The following is a 22667-nucleotide window of genomic DNA, read 5'->3' as shown; positions in this document are numbered from 1 at the left end:
GCACAAGTCCTAAAACTGTTAGATGAGGATAAATAATTTGACAGAATCGTCGCAGGCAGGCGATTTGATGGAATTTTTATACACTGATTATCTGTTCTGAGTTAATGCTTATTAAAAGAGGATTAATCTACATTCATATTTGAGGAACAGCTTATCAGAAAAAAGAATGAGGCTTGGCTGGCAACATTAAAGTTTTCATTTGTGGCAGGAAAATGTGGCCTACTAGAGATAGGCACACAGAAAGCTCTCTAAAGCTTTCTTGCCTCAAAATGTCAACTTACTATATATTCGTATTTTTCCAGTTCTAGCAGGCATGAAGATTAGGTTTAACCTTGTCAGATAATATTAGTAAATAGCATAGGTACTTCCTTATATATTTTTTAAAATATGCAAAAGCTCTTTAACCTACACTCTTCCTCATATAAATATATACCACATAATTTCCTTATACTTTATGCATTCTAAATGATTTTTACATTATGCTCTGCATTTTTGCAGTCCCTGCAGTAGTGGCAAGCATGTCTTAGAAATCTCTCCCCGCCACTTTTTTTTTTCATCTTCTTTTGAAAGTCAATCTCTTCCCTGCTTCTAATGCTAGTCTTGAACCTTTCTAAGACATATATCAGATGCAGAAAATGCTGAAAGAGCTTTCATGCTTTCCCAATGATAAAAAGCATGAGAGATGGGTGGGTCAGTAATAGGGGGATACTCCTTTTCCTCCTCCAATGTTGCCCCTCAAAATTGTTCAGCATCTATTTGAAATGGAGACAGCTTGCCTAAAACAAGCTTGCCTGTGCATTTTATTTTACATTGACATATACAAGTCTGTACTGCATTAAATATGCTTCTTTTCAGCATTCAGACTTGTTTTGTAATTGCTGAAATCAAACTGCAGGCAAAAATGCTGACAAAACATATGGTAGGAGTGATAAACATAGTGCTTATGTTGGCAGCCTAAACATGTCTTTTGTGCCTTTAGCTGGCTTTTCCTTCGCAACATTGATAGCAAAAGAAAGGAACCTTCCCTTGCCAGTCCCAGGTAACCCCTTCTATGGAGGGAGTTGGAAATATAACATGCTTTTTGTGACCCACCAGTCATGGGTTTCAGGAAGGACATCCAACTTTGTACCAAACAGTTTTGTTGTTCAGGAGGAGCCTTTTAAAATGGCCATTGTGGTTACAGTATTTTCCCCTTTGTTTCTTGTTTAAGATTTAAGTCTGGTATATAAAGTGGTGACAACAAGTACCTTTCCTCTATATCATTTGCACATGCAAGGCCCAGTCACTTCAGGAACTGTTCCTACTTGATGGGTTTCTTCCTTTAAGCCCATACAAAGACATTTGCCTCATAAAAACGCAAGATTTTATTAGAGGGTCACAGAATGATTATATGAAGTAGGACTTGTACAGGAATACTACTGCCAGTGTTGCTAGAAATCACAAATGAGGGCCAAACACTTGCACCATGTCTTTTCTGCAAATTGACACACTGAAGCCAGCTTGTGGAGAATGGCAGTAACTTTACAAAAGGGATGTAACTATATATGATAATAAGATGTAAGACTACATGTAACTATTATGAAAGATGTAAAAACCTTTTCATAATAGCTTTCCCCAGCATGCCAGGCAGTATCCTACATACCTCATTGCTCTGTAGCTAAAATACCTCTTATGGATGTTGTTAACATATATGCCTTCTGCATTTTACACCTCAGTTTTAGGTTAAACACAAAGGAGAGCCCTATGGATATAAATCTTTTAAGTACTAATGACTCCCTGTACTGATGAATCAGTATTTAGACTCTCTCTGCATCTCTTGCTCTCTCTCTCTCTCTGTCACACACACACCCACACCCACACCCACACCCACACACATTTTAAAATAGTTAATAAGTCTGTAGCCTAGACAAAGGACCTGCTTTTGTGTTTGACCTACATTTCCAGTATGAAATGTGTTATCCTAGAAACACCCTAAAATAGTAAGTCCAGGTTTTACAGTTTATTTGAATGTATTAGAGACTGCTTCTGGTTTTGCTTCTTTTCAGCACTATAATTAGGTGCTTTAACAGAGACAGAACATCTGAAAAGGGGGATGGGGAAGGGATGTAGTGGTGAAAGAGCATCTAAATTAACTTTTAGTAACTTATTGATGAGCAGTATGTTTTGAAACATAGCCAGTCAGCACCCATTTATTTGCATTGTCACAAAAAATAAGCACAGCACTTTAGCATTAGCTTACTCACTTTTAGCAAAGAGTGATAGACATGTTCAATAGCCTATTAAAAAGTAACACAACTGGAAAGTACCATCACGTCTAAGCTAATTAGCTACAGTTGGTTTTTAATGTGTTACATTTTTCTATGCAGGATTTATTTAATACTTCCTATACCTTCTTTCTGATGTTCTTTTCATTAGCTATTTAACTCTTTTCCAAATACAGGTATTAAACCATTTACTATCAATATAACTATCATGGCTTTCCAACGTTAACATTTGTCCATTCTGTGGTGATAGGTAATTAATCATCAAACCCAAGGGCCTTTCCGTATGGGATCCCAGAGGGGTCAGTTTTGTCACCATTGTTGTTAAATGTGTATCGTGAAGCTACTTGGAGAATTGATAAAGTGGCAAAATATGAGATAACACCAGCATGCCACTGATATGCAGATTCATGTCTATTGGTACGAGGTGTGGGTGGGGGAGGTAGTAATCATAGTATTTTCACCTTGAAATCAGAGTATGACAGCTGGTTAAAGCTCAAGCTTATATTTCTATGTTCATTTGGGTAACATTTGGAGAACTTTGTAAATACTTTCCTGGTTGTGTATTTATCGATGAAGATGTCCGTTGCAAGATTATTCGAATTGACAATTTAGCAGATATTTTTAATTAAGATGACCACAAAGGCTTCTCTCCATCCTTGAAATTTCAGCCTACATTTAAAGAAGTGAATATTATCAGTCAAAGATATTTAAAAATCCAATTATCTAGTATCTTGGGCAGGATTATTGGAACAATCCCTAAAAGCAATTCACAGATTGTTGCCATTAAAGGACCATGACAGTTTGTTGGCCTTGACCAATAATACCTAGTGATGGTCCACAATCTGACAGCTTTACTTAGTACTTATTTGGTGAGTATCTGAGTTGGGTACTAGTATATGGATAAATTAATAATGTGGAACACCTACAATGCCCTGATATATAAACCCATGAATATGATGGGGCAGGCACTTTTTGTTAAGTATCCATTAATGGAATGTACATGCTTTATAGCATGCCTTTGATAAAAACTAAAAAGTTTTATTTCCAGTAACGCTGATGTGTATGAATGTCTGTGTGTATGCTGTTTTCCATATGTGTGAGAGAAACAATGTAGGTTTTATACTTGTTTTTCTCCCCCTTAGCTCAATTAGGGCTGTCATGTATTTTTATTTATCCTGTGGGACACAATGTTTGTGTGATTACATACTAGTGCATTATGATACTGGTGTTAATATCCTGGTTCATTGTCATTATGTACTGAAGCAAAAGCATGCCAGGAAAGCAGAGCTTCACAGCATGGCATAGTCTTACAATATAAAGCCATGTCAAGGGGCCTATGGTAAATTCAGGGCTCTCTAGTTAGGTGCGATGGCAAAAGGACACATTGATTTAAGTCAATGTGTTCAGTGAATTGACAATCCTGGGTACGCTCCTTTTTCTTGTAACTGCCATTTTATATTGTGTGGTAATTCCGAGAACCTTGGTTTCAGGTGCTGAAAAATCTTAATATTATTTTAAAATATTAATAATTGATTTTCCTGTCTCTTGTTCTTTTTTTTAAATCAGTTACTTTTCAAAGAGGGGATGGAGGACTAATGAGCAATGGAAGGTACGGTTGTTGGTAAAAAGATCTGTTTTCATCCTATTTTGTTTTTTGATAAGGAACTTGAAATTTCTGTAGGTAAAGGATAAACGATCGTTTATAAGATTGACAATTCTAGAAGGAATTAAATGGCTTAGTACAAGGTTTAATGATCTATCTGTTGTGCACTATAGAGGAATCAAGTCCAGATGTTTCATCTCTCCCAGATGCCCAGGAAGAAATTAGTAGTAAATATCACAAGGAATGTGTTCATTTGTTACCAGGATGTTTATTGCATTAATTAGACATTAGCAAATGAAGTTGCTGTTGTTTAAGACTCCTTATTGGCTCTCACTAAATTGCTGTGAGTGAACAATTACACATAATCGATCACAAAATAAATGATTCATGGATGATGAATAGGTTGTAGATTGATAGGACTGGATTCCACAACTTTGGCTACTCAATCGAAATTGATAAAAGCTGATAGCAGACTCATATATCCTCATCTATTTTCTCTTTGCCAATATGGAGATTGTAATTAGGCTCTGGTAATAACTTCCAATCTCCCATTTAATCAATATTTTAGCAAAAAGAGATTAGGCCTAATGAGAGCTACTGGATGTGGCAAGGAAACTGCTGGATCTTCTTATTGTTGTTTCCATGGAAACCCATGTTTCTCTTAGGGATTGTACCAGAAGGGGCCTATCAGGAAGAAGTACAATGATTATAAATGTTGCTCCTTCTTCTTAAGTGTGCTAATAATCTGGAAAAGCTTCAGAACTTTTTTTTTTCACCTTACGCTATTTGTTTTCCTCGCTAAACTTGAAAATAAACTGTCCACATTGCTCCAGCTAAATTTCAGAATACAGCCATATTTATCCTTTATTTGGGGAGCATGCAGTGTCTTACAGCCAAAACTTGCTTCCTTTTTTTAGGATTTCCAGCTTTCAGGATTGCTCTCCAAGTCTAAAATCACAAAAGGGTAAAAGCATGTTATAGCTGAAGATAAACATACCGCCATGAACTTTCCATTAATCCCACTCAAGCCCATTTCCCATTAAGCCATACGAGAGTCCTCAAAGAAAAAGAGTTGCCACCCTGTAAATGACAGACATACATTTGGGATGCAAGGAGTGAAGAAATAGTAGCCCAAAGTCCTGGAAATGGCTGATATAGAGCAGTCAATTTGAGTGATTGTTCCCTTGAGGTGGCAATTTATCATTCAACCCTAGTTTAGGATCCTTTGATGGTTCTGCCTACTCCCTGTTTCAGACAGACAACAGTATTCATTTGGATTCTGGCAGAATCACAACTGATGCCTAGTCCCATTTTCACTGACAAAGTTGATTTGTATATAGCCTTAATTAACTGCTGAAGGGCCTTAAATCATGAAAGCCTGTACAATTTTAATTTGAAATAAATTAAAGTCTCCTCAACTGTTTGTTGCACACAGTGGCAGGAGAAAAGTGATATGGTCTTTCAATCACTATCATATCCAGAGTTGTCTCACAAACATAATTTAATTTTTTTTTCCTTTTGTTGTATCCTGCTTCAGTCGGCCAGGTCTGTTGAATGCAAGCGATCCCAGCTATCCGTGGCTTGCAGACTCTTGGCCTGCCACCAGTCTTCCAGTAAATAACAGCACCAGTGGACCTAATGATCTTGGGAATTTTGGTCGTGGAGGTGGGTTTTACTTTATAAGGTCACAGTGTCATGAGGAATAGGTTTTACTGTATTATGCTCTCTCTCAATTTTTTTTTTTATTTAGGTTCTCTTTTCTATGTGGGTGTAGTGCATTTTTCCCCCCTCAGCAAAGTGTCTTAGCAATTTAGCACTGCTGTAAAATTACTGAATTGCGGTCTAGTACAATACAGTTAAGTATGGCAATCTGTTAATTAGTAGTAGTCTTCGGTTTATCAGCATGTCAGCTCAATATTTCCTAGTTCTCATGTCTGGCCTATTCATATTGTTGGATCATTCATAGATAAACCAGGACAGCATGGTGGTGTTCTACAGGTCAGAGGATAGCATTTGGAGTCGGGAGCTTGATTTCTAAAATCTCCTGCCTTTGGAAGTGTTGCCATCTGAGTTACTTAATATTGCTTTGAATTTTCCTTTGACTGAATAACCTTTGGGCACTTCCCTTCAGATAGCTTAGACCTAATTTTGGTAGGTGCTTAGCACATGCACAATTTCAAATGAAATTGTGGGTGCTCTACCCTTCCAAAAAAGAAGGTCCAAAATTCTCTGTTTGAAATCCAAGCTCACAAGTCCCTACCTGGAAAATGTTGCTCTTAGTCTCTTGTTCCCTCACTCTGTAAAATTTTTTATCACTATTATTAGTTTCTATAGCACAGGTATCACTTAAATTAGTGTTTCAAAACCAATGCTAAATAGTTTTAAACAGTCTTAATGATAATCAAATTCCCTTTCAATTATTGAAGTGTCCTTTCTTTGGGTTTTGGGGTGTCATAATCCTATAAGTTTTCCATAATGTCTTTCAGTGTAGAACTGGAATTGTAATTTAAACATTTTTTAGAAGTTGAGGGATGAGTGGCAGAGATCCACCAAACAGACTTCAGGCCATTTTCATACAATACAAGGAAAAACGCAAGTAAAAACAAATGCACTGAAATTTAAAGCTATCGAAGTAATAAGCCAATAAGAATTACCGTAATTATCTGAATCCAAGATGACGTTCAATTTAAGATAATCCCCCAATAATTAATTTTTATACAAAGAAAGCTATAAATTTGTTTTAATTTTCCATGCATAGAATCTAATTATTGGAGTGTCAGTACAGCTGGGAAAACAATGGTGGGGGAGGACAGGCAGTGGGGAGGCAAGTGGTGAGGGGAAAGGCAGGCTGACCCTCACCTCTTACCTCATGTATACCTTGCCTTCCCTGCCACTCTCTTCCTCCCCCACCACCTCGTTTCCCACTACCATTTGCCCCCACCACATGCCATGATGCTGGGAGCCGCTGTGCTGATTCCCATGCTTCCCTATGCCTGTGCACTGAGTCCTATGCTGCCCTGTGTCCAGTGCCATCTTAAGCCTCTATACTGATGCCTCTTCACTGGTTGCCTTTCTTTTATACCAGGTCCTGCACTACCATGTGCCTCCACACCAGGCCTTCACTGCCCCAGCCTCACCCAGTAGATTTCTGCCACTCTTTTGACTGCAGCTACTGTCTTTTCATTAGATACATGATTCTAAGAGAAGGTCCCCCCTCCACGTTGAACGGGGAAGAACACCTTACCTTTGAACAGAATAAATATAATTTTAAACTGTAAAAATTGGAGGAACACTCCTTATTTTCATTCATAACACTTTGCTTGCAGTTTAAACCTTGTTCTGATATGACTATACCTTGGTTTCAAATTACATTAACACTTTTCATTTGGTTCCTAGACAGAGTCATCTGGGCAAAACTGTCTTCAAAGATGTTAATGTGCTTGTCTTACCAAAATGATGTGATGAAGAAAGCATGTCTTTAGATAATATTTAGAGCACAGCTCTTCCAAAATATGATTCTTTAGTATTTCCACATCTTTTTTTTATTAGTTCACATAGTACAAAATAAATACAATTTATTTCTCATAGCATTTGGCTCTATAAGCTCCAGGCTTGGAAGCAGGCTTTAAAGCTTTTAGCTTTCTGTTGCTGAGGCAGAATCAGATTCATTGAAGATGCAGAATATTTCTTCTTTGAATTTCAGCAATGAAATGCTATTCGTAGTCTTTAACAATCTAGGTTACATTTATGCCCTGACTATTTTGGAGATCATGGTTTCCCGTGCCGCATTTTCACAAGTGAGATGGGATGCTTCTGCTCTCAGTCCCTTGTTTTAATACTAGAACCATTTTATACTTGGTAAAAAGGCACAGACATCTTATATGAGGCCAGGGGAGTATTTCTCTTGAATAGGGCTTGAGGAAAGGCTCCCTTCTGAGAATACCCCTATAAGGTATGCCATACCAGTTGTGCAAGGGTGAGGAATTGGATGAGAAGGACATGCTGGAATTGGGGATTCAGGGAGAGATCGTACTGTGCTGTAGCCCTGCAGGGCTGCTCAGAAAACCTGCCATAACCTGGATACAACCACAGAAATGGCTGTAAAGCAGATTAGGATTGGTTGTGGAGAAACCTTCAGTGTAAAATATGGCTTCCCCCTTAAACAAGCAGGCTGCTCTTGTTGACTGTAGCACATGAGGGAAAATTCGTCTCATAGTTCAGGTTTTGACCCACGCTTTGTGGTGTTGTGGAGTGACTCCTGGGACAAGATTGATTTTTAATGTATAATTACTTTGTCAATAGGTAGTTATGTAGTGGTTCATTTATTAGATAGATAGATAGATTTTTTTTTATAAAATTAAAATAAATTAATTATATACGGTTTTATTGAAAATTCCTAATATTCGGGGGGAAGATAGATAAGTACTAGTGAGACAAACTCACAGTTTCTGAGTGCCAGGAAGGTGCGCACAATGACTTTTACATTATCAAGCTTGTGGTAAAATGGCTATATAATGTGGCAGCACCTCATTTAACAGAAATCAGCTCTGGGTACATGGAGTCATGGAGACGAGTATATTTTAGTGCTTTTTACTCCTGTCAGCCTGCAGGGTAAACTGAGCTGGACCCTCTTATTTTTTGTGCACGAGGAAAAATAATATTTACTAAGTTGTAATCCATTATGCCTGCATGAAACGATATATGACAAGGCAGAATCTTTAGAATTGATGATATAGAAGAAAGTTATGACACAGTTTGATTCACAGTTTATGCTCTATTTCCATGGCTAGGAGTTAGGAAAGGCATCTTTATAGTTGTAAACTGGCTACTGTTGAGTATATTAGATTAGAGGCAAGTCAATAGTAATGGCCTGATTTTGAAGGACAATGTTCTGTTTTCCAGATTCAGTTTTTTGCTTTCCATTAGCTATACCTCCATTTTCTATGTAGTTATTCTTCATGCAAATGTGAAGATAATTTAGCCATTTTAAATATGTGATTTTAAGTCCAGCCACCAGATATATTACTAGACAGCTAACACCAGTCAAAAGTAGCAAGTGCAACAGTCTCTATTTCAGAACACTCCTGAATTTGTGAGTATGAATATTTTAAATTGAATACAGAAGTGTTATTGTTGATGATGATAAATGCATTCCAAGAAGTTTCAACCAACGTCAGGGCCATGTGCTAAGGGCATATAGTAAGAAATATTCCCCACAATCAGTAGAGTAAACACAGAGAAAAAAGTGAGAGAAAGAAGAATGAATCATTGTATTTGCATTGCTGAGGAACTGAGACACAAATTGCTTAAGTGACTTGTTCAGTGAGTCTATGGCAGAACCTAGAACTGAACCCAAGTCATTACCTTAACCTTAAGGACATCCTTCCACATCGATTCTCAGGTATATGCTATCCCTGCATTGTACAACAGGTTAAACCAAAACTTCAGAGCTGAATTTTCTGAATACAGGAGTGTTGATCATAATTGTAATTTAGACCTGATAGAGCCCATGTGTAATAGCTGACAATAATGTTATAAAATAGAAGTTGTATCTGCTAGCAAGTTTTTTGAGTATCACTTTTCTGATCTAAACTGTACTAGAAATATAGCCCCTTTAATATTTGTCTGTATGAGAGTATCACAATGATCAGATGAGCTGCATTGCTCCATTTACCCTTGTAGCAGTCGCTTTAAGGCACTTCGTCAAATTTCAGTGAGCTTACTTTTAAATGTAAATTTCTAACAACAACTCTTACTATGAATTTTATGAAGGAGAGACACTTCAAATCTAGATGATTGAAATGATAAATCTGTAATATGTAACAGGTGGAACAGATGGAAAAAGGAGCAGGTATTTGTTTAATGCACTGTATTTTGTCTATGGTTACATTTCAGTATGCTTTGCTTTTTGAACTGAGTTATTCTGCACTTCCAAGGTTGTATTATTTCAATTGATTGATCACATAAATCTCTTCAGAGTAGCTGAATTCTTATCACATTCTGAAATGACTTATTCATGTCAGTTTTCCTATATTGTCAGGAAGAAATGTCTTTTTTATGTTTTAGAACCAAGTCAGATAAACCCATGTACAAAACTTAAGGAAAATGCAATTGGTGTCCCAAAAAGGATTAGTTTGAGGGCCTTGGCATCCATTCAGTAGTTTGCTACATATTTTCAGAGAGAGAGTTTCCTCTGTGATTTGTAGATTCATTCCTTTCATCATTACCCTGAAGCCCAGACAGTTTCATTGGTTCTGACATAGAATGAACAATTGAAAACATTCTTCAGTAGAGAAATATTCCAAATTTCACTTTCACAGTTGAAGGTATGGAAAAAAAGATGGTTTTAGGCAGTGAGACGTGAAGGACAAGGGGTAGGCCTGTCACAGATGCTGATAGCTTGGCGATGGCTGTACATCATCTTCCCTTCATTGGCTCATGGACCCTGTCTCAGCTGAAATGCAAACGTGCAGAATGACACATTTATTTTTCATCTTAAACCTTGATACTTTCAGGCTTCCTGTGCATCACTGATTTGTTTCATTCCCCTGTGTTCACACAGATGTGCTGCCACCAGTGCCAGGCCAAGGAGATAAAACTGCCACTATGCTTTCTGATGGAGCCATTTACAGCAGCATTGACTTTACCACCAAAACAAGTTACAACAGTTCCAGCCAAATAACACAGGCTACGCCATATGCCACCACCCAGATACTGCACTCCAACAGCATCCATGAGCTGGCAGTCGATTTACCTGATCCCCAATGGAAGAGTTCAATTCAGCAAAAGAATGACCTCATGGGATTTGGTTACTCTCTGCCGGACCAAAGCAAAGGCAACAATGGTGATTCCAGCTCTTATTTTCCTGGGCCTCTGTTGTTTGTGCATGAATTAGAAAATCATAGTTTGTGATTCACTCTTCACATTTACCTTAACTAATACTATGCATCTTGCATGCATACTTTGTCTTACACCATCACAAAATAAATGGTTCTGTGCTTTTAGTCCTTCTTGTCTTTGGTAGTCACCAGCCCATCTGTATTTCCATTAGGAGAGGCTAGGCAAAACATTTTTCACAGTCCAGCCACATCTGCTTTTGACTTGCTAACTGCACGTTATGCATGTGCTTATGCTATAAACTAATCACATGATGCCACTATGACCTTTGCCCTTTAACCCTTAGCCTTACTTTACATCCCTGACTACCGATTGGCTGAGGGATTGTCTAATAGAATGCCACACAACCAGTCACAGGATTTCAGCACTACCAGCTCTCACAACAGCTCAGAAAGAAGTGGCAGCCTCTCAGGTTGGTTTCATTACAGTTCGTGAAAGGACAAATTTGTGTTTGCCAGCAGCTTGTTATGTATTTATTCCTAATTGTCGTCACAAAAGAGAGAGTACCTCCAGCATTTCCGTGTCTGCCCATTTAAACTTGAGTGAATATGTAATTGTAGTCTCTTCTGAAAAAGTCTTTATAAGAAATGTTGTGATCTGATTTAGGATTAGAATGGTCTTGAACCCGTGATGGTACAGGAAATGTATGAGAGGCAAGGTTTCTTTTAAAGAAAACCTTTTCTTCTTAAACCTTGCTTCTTGTACATTGTCTTATTTATCTAGAATAGTGAGAAGAGCCATTTAGAAATAATAGAGAAAGCTTTTCTGCCTCTGTTCCCAGTACTCTTCAGTTTAATGAGAAATCTTATAACATTTTCACCCATCTCATACAATGTTAAATTTGTTACCAGCTCATTCAGTCCAGACCTCCCCAGTAGAGACTTCTGAGAGGTTAATGTTTGTTGAATCATTATCCATTCCCAACTCCTATTCTGTATCGAACAAGTCACCTAAAATGGTAGAGTCCACAGTCTCGAAAATTGTGCCACAATCCTGTGTACAAACATAATGTAAACTGAATGTGTGTGCTGCATGCTATATTGGAAACACAACATATTTTCATTGGACAAAAACAAATGTAATACATTTAATTGTTCCTTGTCGTTAAGGCAATAAATAAGAAAGTTCTATTTAATAAATCTAACAGTTTGGCTTTGTTATTTTATGTAAACTTATGCCATTTTTAAAGTAAGAACAAAACCAGCGGCTGCAGTTAGTGAATACGGTATTGCATTTAAGCAGAACAGAATAGAAATACAGGGAATTTAATTACAGATACATATTTTAACTGCAGCCTTTGAATTCCTGTTATAAATTGGAACAACTATAACAATACAGATCAACTTCAGAAATGGCTTCTCTATGTCAACTTTAATTTCTAGTCAGAATAAATGCTGAGATCAGAGGCTATAACGGTTGCCCTATTATTCAAATAGCCAAACTGTTTACCAATCTCACATGAGTAATATTAACTTATTCTAGTGAGCTGGAGAAATAAATTTATAGTGATGTCTAGGAGAGAACTGGAAGTTAAAGTTGTAAGGTACTTCAGGTGCTTGCTTCTGATATGTGATGTCTATTGAGATGTATTTTAGGAAAATTGGTTTGTTCTACTACATGCCTGAAATTGCCAGTTATCAGAGGGTAATACTGAGCTTTTAAATGCATTACGATGTAATGTTTTGTTGGGTTTTTTTCCTGTAATTGAAAATGCCAGTTAATCCAAACCAAAGTATTCTTCTACTTAGAGAGGAATTGGATTTTCCATTCTTGGTGATTTTTAAGGCCTGGCTTGACAAAACCTTGGGTAGAGGAATGTTTTAGCTGAGGATAGTCCTGCTTTGAGCAGGGAGTTGGACTAGATGACCTCCTGAGGTCCCTTCCAAACCTCATTTTCTATAATTCTATGATTCTAAAGTTGTGGGAAAAGTATCAGTATTAATGACTTTTTTGTTGGAAAAAGATGCATATCATTCCTGGACTAATGTTTGATTCTTTTTTGACTGGTATGTCATACCTGCATGTTCAGTTCAGCATGAGACTAGGTAGATCAGGATGAATTATATTGTCCTTTTAGAATGAGGTCTTATCTGTAGAAGATGCTGTATCTCAAATATGAGCTTATTTGAGTTGGTCCAGTTAGTATCAAGGAAAAAATTAAGATGCGAATAATTAGGCTCTTAATTTCTTTCACAACCCAAGTGAACATTTGTACCGATTTAATATTGGAATCACCTTGACTTAATTGTTCCAGTTGAACCTTCTGAGTTTTCCTCAGGATCTCACAGCTTCTGTAATACCTAGTTTCCCAGGTGGATTTAGGCTCACGGTATGGCATTAGACACAGGTCAGAACTTGCCTTGCATGAGCAAAGCTAGCTAATTATAGTGAACTGGAAATATCCAAAAAGGTGCAAAAACATACGTCTTAGTTGTCAGTGGTCAGTGGATGCCGCCTTCTTGCCTGAGGTTAGAGCTTGTCCTCAGTTCTGCTAATAAGGGAAAAATAATGTGTGTCCATTGCATTATTAATATCCATGAAGGATGCTGTTGCCTGTTCCCTGAAGCACTCCCCCATTACAACAATATTTCATCTCCATTGTCAAACTGACACTGAAATAGTGTTTAACCCCTGCACCATCTGCAGATGGTTCCAGGTTTAGGAATAACATGTAACTGGTGATATGTCAAAGAGAATTTTAGAGTACTACTTCTGATCCAACTTCTGGTTGGGTTAATCAAAGCACCGACAAATTTTGTTTCTCTCCCAGATGCATAAGAACTATAATTTTCCTCTGCAGTGCTTCTGACAATGCTCACCCAAAAGACCAGAGAAATATCACTTCTGACAAATGCACACTGAAAAAGGGATGTCCATTCAGCCCATCCCGACTCCGCTCCTGATCAGTGTAAAGGGCTGCTCCAGCCCAGTCTGCCTCCTCCTGGAGGACCAGTACAAACAGCTGCTGCATAGCTCAGTCATAATGCTGCAGATGGGCAATGTGAGGGACCATGACTGGAGCCCAAGCTCTTCCTGCAGGACTTCCCAGCCCAACTCCACATACTCCTCCCTGAATCAGAGAAGTATGGGACAGTCCCACCTGCCCATTGCATCTCTGTGTTCAGGAGAAACATATGAGGTCAGACTGAGAAGGGCTGCAGGAAGAGTGTGGGCTCTAGCTGCAGCTACTTCCTGATTTGCCTCTGCAGGAGGCACGCAGGGGATATCATCCTGGCTGCAATACCACCCCCATCATGGCAGCCCTGGAAGGAGCTTATGGCACCACAGTTGAAAACAAATACATGAGAGGGTATGCAAGAGGCAAAGACTTTTGTGGGTGATATATTTTATTGGACCAACTGCATGAAAGGCATAGACTAAGACAAACTTTCAAATGCAATGCATTCCTGTTTGGTTCACAATGCAAAGGTAAAAGGAAGAAAGGGAGGGGGGAAAGCAAAAATAAAATATATTGTTTTGTTTGCACCCATCTCTTCCGGTTGCAATAGTTGTACTACCCATTATCCACTCAGTTCACAGGATAGAGAATGCTTTCTGCAAAGCGAACCCTGTGAATCATGCTGTCCTAAGGCATTGTGAAAAGCTTATTGGTACTGATTTTTAATTGAACTTATTAATACCATTTCAGGAAAAATGCAATTACTTTTACATTTTCGTTTTGACAACTATGCTTGTCATTCTGCCTGAAAAAAAAATGACTCTAATGACAAAGTTGAAGGTTGTGTCCTTAACCTCTCTGTTTCCCGCAGAAAGAGATTATGCAAAATGGTATTATAAATACACTGAAATCTGACATTTGAAAGAATTTGCTATGGTCTATTATTTTTTTCTAACAATGAATTGCATGGAGGCTTGGAGCAGACATGAATAAATCAATAAATATATATTTTTGATACAGCAAAGTGTGTTTTTACTTTATTCAGCTTATGCACTATTGTGATGAGGCTGTGTGGGGCTTATGTTTTAAAAAGAAGTAATTTTCAGCAATTATGCAGAATATTTTCCTGTTCCAGCCTATTATTATTTATAACCTTGTAACAACTTTAATACGTTGATGGTGATGCTGCTAAGATATAAATACATCTTTTTTTTTGTGTATGCCATCTGGAATCAGAATTCTTTCAAAGATATATAAATAGCCAACTTTTTTCAATCAAACTTTTTTTTAATTTTCAGGTGGCAAAGGAGGGAAAAAGAAGAAAAATAAAAATGCTTCCAAACCCCAGAAAAATAATGGTTCGAACTGGGCCAACGTCCCCCTCCCACCCCCTCCAGTGCAACCCCTCCCAGGCACAGAACTAGAACACTCTGGGGTTGACCAGCAAGAAGCAGGGTAAAAGCTTTTTTTCTCTTTTAACAATGTTTTACTGTGAATAAAAACATCCTCGTCTTAAACAGCATACAACCCAAGAGATTGGATTCTTTGTTATAATATTGCTTAGTGCTTTGTGAACCTGCAGTGCTTCTCAACCTAGGTCGAGTTGTGCCCTTGGCAAAACTCCCCTGAACCCCTTGGGCAGAGGCATAGAGAAAAGTGATCTTACCTACCCAGGGTGTCTCCACACGTGGCTCTTCCAGGCCATCATGACTCCTCTCCAAATCAAGACTGGCAGTACTTCTAAACCCTAATCCTGTATCTTGTACTTATTCTGGAAGTCTTCTTGAAGTAAGTGAGTTTGCTTGTACAAATGATGATCATGCTCTTCAGAGTGGCTAGAAATAGAAAAGAGGATAACACTGTATCAGCATCACTTACTTAAGAGCATGATTAACTGGTCAATCATGTCCTAAGTGTGATTTCTGCCAGGGGGGTTTGGAGTGATCCTGCCACCCTTTCTCATGCCATTAAAGTAGCTCCATTGAAGTACTTTGAGTTATCTGCGGGAAAAAGTACTTCTCAAAGTAAACAAAGGTGCAGAAACCAGGTATGGGTATGTCTGTACTGCTTCTTCAGAGACTACCACTGAGACCCCTGGAAGCATGTTATATGCCAGTATGGTGTGATACATCATAAATTCCAACACATTGAAATTGTAGGATATTCCTGTACTACAGAAATGCTGCTGTGTCAATGAGCAACTTCTTTGTGGTTGATCCATAATTTTTTTCCAGGAATAAACTGATTCACATGTTATGATTTATTGTGGGATACCTACATCTAACTTGCAACAAATGTAACATTTGCCAGGAGTTCTAGCTGTTTTGACTCTGCATGTGCCAAACATGGAAATGAACTTGTCAAAGTGCCCTGGGGGCACTCCCTGCCACCCCTTTCAAACCTGCAAGATATGGATCTCAAGTGTGGCAGTGGAAGGGACCCCTGGAGAAGGTTCACCATGTAATTTCTGGTATATGTGGAATATGTGGAGTAGAAACATGCTTCTTAAATGCTTCAGTCAGCAAAATACCAGGGACACAGCATAAACACACCCTTTGATTGTTCTAGTTTCTTGACATCTGACAATAATGCAGAAGATACTGAAAAGAACCAAGGGATGATGCTCTTCTAATACAAAAAATTGAGGAGTCTGCACAGCTGAAACATGAGATATAGTCTGAGGTGTCTTGATACTTGATACTTTCTGGGTTATTAACACTTATTTCCAAGAGAAAAAAAAAACAGGCAATTCCAATTTTGGAATTTTTAGTAACGTTTTAAACTTTTCTTCTAGAGAAAAAGGAGAATATCAAACTAATAAATGTAGGAAAATAGATGGTTATTGTCCTGGTTGATTCAGGATTTTGTAAAAGAGATGTGAGAGCAACAAGTACTGCAGGGGTAGCTGTATCCCCTATTTTCAGCTTCCTCCTGAGGCAGGCAGACCACACCAGAGAAGCTGAGATTTTTTTTAAGTCCCTCAATCAGGTAACCATCTTCCCTCTCCCTTCCTTTCCTCTACACATACATCAGCATGCCCCCTCCCCTCCCAGTCTCCACTCTTCCCCACCTGCCATTGCCAGAATCCCCAAGTGACTGAAAGAATTGAAGGGAGGCTGGAGAGATGCTTCTGTTGAATTAAAATCATATGTGGAGTCAGTCTCGGCCACAGACAACACTAATGGGGGTATAAGTGGGTGGGTTCCTTTCCCCTGTGGCTGCTTCTGGGCTGGTAGGGGGGAACCAAGCAAAAAAAAAAGGGAAAACTGCCTGTCACTGAACCCAGCTCCCCATGAAGCCCAGCTGGAGCATAAGGGAGAGGCTTTGGAGCTGTCTTCTGACCCCAGGCACAGCAGCAGATGGGGAATGGGGAGACGTGCCACTGAGCATGGAGGGGGGAGGAATTTTTACCCAATTTGGGGACCTAAAAATAGCTCCCACTGCTGCTTAATTGATATCATTGACTGAAACGAGTGTATGTCCACACCGCTACAACACCTCTAGATCTGTCCCTGGTTATGGTCAAATTTGTATGGAGACTGTAAGTCAGCAGAGCTATGAAAGGAGCAAATCTAGCTTTATGGAAATGTAGTTTATGATGTGGTTGCTAGGGATAGCAGAAGATTGGGTTAAACAGCCCAGGAGATCCTTTCCTGTCCTATATTCTTTTTTAGAATCATATTGAAAAGCTAGGTCATGAATTATTTATAGAAACATCCCCAAAGATCATGAGATACGGTTTGCTTTAAATTCTACTTAGTACATCATTTCATTTTGCTTACCAATCCACGTACTACCTATGTATTTGTCAGTAAGTTCACATGGCTCTCAAAAAACATATGTACATATTTAAAAGACCATCTTTCTCCAATTCCACTGTTATTCTACAGTTGACCTTCTGTTTCTTCATTTGGCTGTATGCTTTTCTAACAGGTCCCCACCTCCACCTCCTCCTTCCATAAACCTCCATGCAGCCCTCCATATGCCTCCTTTTCATTCCTCTGTGATGTACCATTTTTACTCAAATATAAGACAACATCCCAAAATTAGATGCTGTATATGGAAAACTTATATATTTGTTACAAGTTTTTGGTGATAGAATCTAATTATTGGCAGTTTGCCTTGAATTTATCCCCCTCCTACAGTTAAAGCAGGGAAAATAATTTTAGGGGGGTCAGGTGGCCCCTTTGCCATCTCTCCCCTCCAATTTATTCCCCCTGTAGCCCCTTCCACTTCCTACCTCCTTACTCCTTAGACCCTGCTCTCCTTGAGCATGTGGAAGTGAGGGACAAATTTGAAAACACTGGACACGTCTACATGAGATCTTTACAGTGGAGCTGACTAATTAGCTCCGTAGTAAACATCTCACTGTCTACACATGTGGCTTTAGTAGGCCACAGTAAACTGATTAATTCCACTGTAGGAGCTAGTCCGGCAGTGGAGCACCCTCATGCCCCAGTCATCCCCTCCACAACATGTCGAACCAGGTCAGAGCACCCCCAGGCTGGCAGGCTGACCCCCCAGACTTCCTGCCAGTTGGGACTGCTCCATCCCAACTCAACATGCTGCAGTCCCAGGCACACATGCAAACATGGCTCCTGGGAACAATAAACTCTGGCACACTATGTGCTGCAATTTATTGTATTGTCTTAATACAATACAATAGACTTATTTCAAAGTCTACAGACATACCCACCTAAGCATAGTATGCTATAGTAATTAGCATATAAGCAAAGTACTATGGATACCCACAGACTTAGTTCATCCAGAGCTGATGCTACCTTTTTTGAAACTGCTGCAAGTTTCAGTGCAGGTACTTCATAAACTTGCTTTTAAACAATGCTTTGTTACCTAGCTGAAAGCCAAAAAGCTCATGACTTACCATATAACTCATTTTTCTGGGCCCCCAGCAGAGTCAACAGCATTTCAAGCCATCATGACCACTCTGCAGCATTGCTCAATATGTATGTGTACTCCAGATACCCCCCACAAACTAACCATGTGCTAATTAGTCCCCCACCTTCATGACTGGAACCAGGTATTCTCGCCATGAGTCTTGCGATCTTCCAAAACTTTATATTCAGATTAAAGTGCAGGGAAAACTGGTCTTGTTCCACCTCATGAAAGGCAGGGCCACACTAATCATATGTGACAGGGGGAGAAAGAGGAATTCTGTGTGAAGTGTTTGGGGCCCTTTTTGATGATGTTTGCCAGGCATTTAAGGCTGGTGAAGAAATAGCAATCCCTGAAAATGGGAAAGAAAGGCAGAGCTCAGCTGTGAGAATGAAGAGGAAGTTGAAATGTATTCAGTGTACCAGCTCACCATGACTTAAAAAGTGGCTCACCATGACTTAAAAAGTGTCAAGGCTGAGTGGGACTGAGCACAATGGGTATTCATGTGTATTGTATTCAGATGAGTTCTAGCAATCTATTCTTGTGTTAGGTATATTTACCTGGCAGGGAAAACACCATGTATCTGGGTCCATGAAAGCAATTTCCCTTAACCATTTGCAGGGTTACCTGTTCTTCTGGCATGGTTTAGTACTTGCTGAGGTTCTGGGGCTTAAAGCCCATTCTATGGAAATGGGAGGTTCCTCCCTAGCTTGCTTCTCCAGCCACATGGCTGAGGGTAGGCAAAACATAGGGACATCTAAGCCCCAAGCCTCCATGTTTGGGCCTGCATGTAGGATGCCTGCCACAAAACTTTGAAAATATCTGAAGCCCCTGGTGGGAGTGTAGGATTTTTGCCAGTTGTAGGGCCACTGACAGTTTTGGGCTGACTCATGGATTTGGACTTCATTTGGCTGATTTGGCTAGAAACATGAAAAATTTAGTTAAAAAAAGGTACAGTGTGAACTGTGTAATGGGACTACAACAGTTTAACTGGCAAAGTATATTTTGATCTGCCAAGTGAACCGCAGTGGCTACTTGACAGGTTGTCAAACCCCAAGACCTCTGGGTTTGGGCCTGCATGTAGGATGCCTGCCACGTGCATTTGGGTATATCTGAAGTCCCAGTCTGAAAAGCCTGGGGTGGAGCTTAGTTGTGGGTTATAGCACCACATATGGTTTTTGAGCAATTGAGTTTTGCTCAATCAACAGGATTTGGAACTGATTTGGCTAATTTGACCTGGCACAAGAAAAATTTTCCTCAAAAAGTTTGCCCAATATGGGCCCTATGTTTTAAAGTCATGTTCAGTGCTGGTTGCATTTAATCAATTTCATAATTGGTTTCCATTACTGAGCACATAATTCTTTTGGCAGTGGTTTACTGATAGCTGATGTATTTAATGAGGTTTCCTTGTATGCAAATGTAAGATGAGGGTTTGGGGGGAAAAGCCTTGTCTATATTTAGGTAAATACAGTACTTCCTCTTTTCTTCTTACTCAGCTCCTTTCCTGGTCCTAAAATATAATTCTTAATTTTCCTTTCCTCACATCAAGGATCTACTTAGAAAATGTATTACAGACATAGCATGTTATTGTTTAGCCAAAATGCTTTGGCAGCTTTTCTTTGGGGCACCAGCTCCAGAACAAGAATTCAAATTGCCATAACCTGGATTTCCAAAATGTGAGTTGGATTCAGAAGTGATCATTATATCAGAGAGAGATTGCCAGATCAGCTGCATCCAGCAGTGCAAATGTATACTAGCGTTTCTGATTAGGTAGTTGAAAGATGAGGCTGTTGAAGGGAAGTATGTTGGATTGAAGCAGAAGGCTATTAGACCATCATTGGAAGGGAAGAAAAATCAGCTACACTTACGTTATTTGTAGAGTGGATGAGAAATTCATCCCTACCAATCTGGCTGTGGTTAAAAAGTTTTTGTTTGGTTCCTTTTAGATAACAGGCACATTCTTTTTCCCCCACCAATCTGACATAAACAGAAAGATATTATTTAATACCTGTCAACACAATCCACCTGCTAAAATTCCACAATGCTGGTAAACAAATGCATATTAGAACTTGGGTTTGCATGAGATCCTGGCGCAATTACATTGACTTGTAACTACCTTTGTGAATCAATGGAAATTCTCACAGCATAAATTTCCATTCAGCATGAGTAAGAATGTTAAAATTACTCCAGTATTTTAAATATAGTTTAGAATTCTACACTTTACCAATATTTCAAGGTGAATAGGATATCTATTAGTGTTAGGAAGTACCAAAATAAATATAGAATAATTGCATTTTTTCCTATCATTTTGGTGTTAAAGGGTTTTCTTAATGTGTGCAGCTACTGCACTAAAAATATGCACCAATAAGCAAATGAATTCTGTTCCTTCAAAGATGACAAGTTGATAAATAAGACAGGTAAACTGATGAAGCATCTACTAGAGGTCTTTGTGACATAGGGCTTGACTTCTCAGTTGCATTAAGTATCTGTGTGGAAGAAATTATATTAGTCACCAAGACAACATCGGTTATTTAAGGCTCAAGTCCTCAGTGATACTGACAGATGTTTCTAAAGTTCCACACAACTCAGACACAAGTTTTCCTGTTATCACAATTTTTAGTCTGTTCGGTTTGTTTATTGATAGCAATTTTAAGGAGATGTTTTAAAGTTGTATCTTACCAAACAAAATGAAAATTAGAGACACAGAACCAGATACCCAGTGACAATAAATTGGCATGGCTCCACTGAAACCATTGGGGTTCCACTATTACTACATCAGCTGAAGATGTAGCCAGTGTGTTTTGCCTTTCTATGTACAGTTTTTTTTTCTTTCAGCATATTAAATTGGAAGGGAAGTACAAATAAAAAGTTTTATTCTTTATGTTAGCTTTCTTATTGAGAAACTGTGTGGACAACTTGGCAGATATTTAGGGGTTTTTTACCGTTGTAATTGTGATAATTTAGATTTATAATCTATATGACAACCATAATTTTATATTTTAAAATATATTACATTTGAAAATAACCCTACTGAAAATCAGCATTCAAAAACAAAAGTTCCCAACAGAAAAAATGTAATCCATTCAGAATGCCCTTGCAGTTTGGTCTGAATGAATAAAGTTAAATTAAAGCCACAAGAAAATTGAATGCAGTGGAAAATTCTTAACTTCTCCTCTCCACCTCCAAGCTTGATTGTTAGCATAAGCAATCCAACTAAACCCAATTACAAAGATCAAAGTTAGCATCTTAAATTGTACTCAGGGTCCTATAGTCTGTGAAGTAAATGTATGCTATAATCCCCATTAACAGTAGCATTAAATTGGCAGATAGCAACATCATGCACCAACCTAACTTCCCATGTTGTCTTTAAGATTAGTCTTACAAGAAATGCATTATAGCAATAAACTCCACAAAAACATGTTGTGACAAGAAAAATGGTTCACAGCACCCACCCAGAGACAGCAAGGGAAAATTTACTCTTTGCTATAACTACTACCTGCTCTCCAAATGTAAACACCTCTCCTATACTCCCTCAGACTATCAGTCTCGTAACAAAAGATGGTCATTGTGCCAAAAGCCCACTTCACTCTTTTACACTATATAAATATGTCAATCTGGCCTTTAAATTGCTAAAGCTTGCTGTGGGAGAATGCCCTGGCAGTGCTCTGCTGGTGATAGAGAGTACCAACTCCTGTGCCAGGCGTGCTGTCACACACAACCTAATGGGTAGTGGGGCTGTGGGTCCAGGTGGAGGGAGAAAGTCTGCTATAATGGTGTGTCTACAAGACACATTTACTGTGGAGTAGACTAATTCACTCCACGGTAAATGTCTTGCATCTACATATATGGCCCTATTAGGCTGGAGTAAAAGGCCCCTACCCCGCCGGAGCTTAGCAACAGGTTCGCAACTCCTGCAGCCCCAGCAGAGCCTGCTCAGTTACCAGCTCCCGCAGGCAACCCAGGCTCAACCGCAGCTACTGGCCTCACTCTCCGTAAGTCAAAGTGAAAGGTGTTTGCTGTGGGAGACTCCATCCTGCGGGGCACTGAGGGGGCAATCTGCCGCCCCAACCCCTTAGCCCGGGAAGTCTGCTGCTTCCCGGGGGCCCACATC

The 22667-nt window shown here is 39.0% G+C and overlaps 1 protein-coding gene across 2 annotated transcripts in view; it reads left to right on the top strand.

Moving 5' to 3' along the window:
* The window catches only part of ROBO2 (roundabout guidance receptor 2), a 581029-nt gene that overhangs the window by 510272 nt on the left and 48090 nt on the right, over positions 1-22667 (top strand). For both annotated transcript variants that reach the window (XM_019528743.1, XM_019528742.1), the window contains exons 18-22: positions 3831-3873; positions 5405-5532; positions 10430-10711; positions 11051-11176; positions 14962-15118. In XM_019528743.1, the coding sequence (XP_019384288.1) occupies positions 3831-3873; positions 5405-5532; positions 10430-10711; positions 11051-11176; positions 14962-15118 (736 nt within the window). The remainder of the gene's footprint in view (positions 1-3830; positions 3874-5404; positions 5533-10429; positions 10712-11050; positions 11177-14961; positions 15119-22667) is intronic.

This window comes from Crocodylus porosus, unplaced genomic scaffold (genome assembly GCF_001723895.1).
Source record: "Crocodylus porosus isolate Cpor-Errol unplaced genomic scaffold, CroPor_comp1, whole genome shotgun sequence".
Taxonomy (NCBI): domain Eukaryota; kingdom Metazoa; phylum Chordata; order Crocodylia; family Crocodylidae; genus Crocodylus; species Crocodylus porosus.
This window is presented reverse-complemented; position numbering and strand designations above follow the sequence as displayed.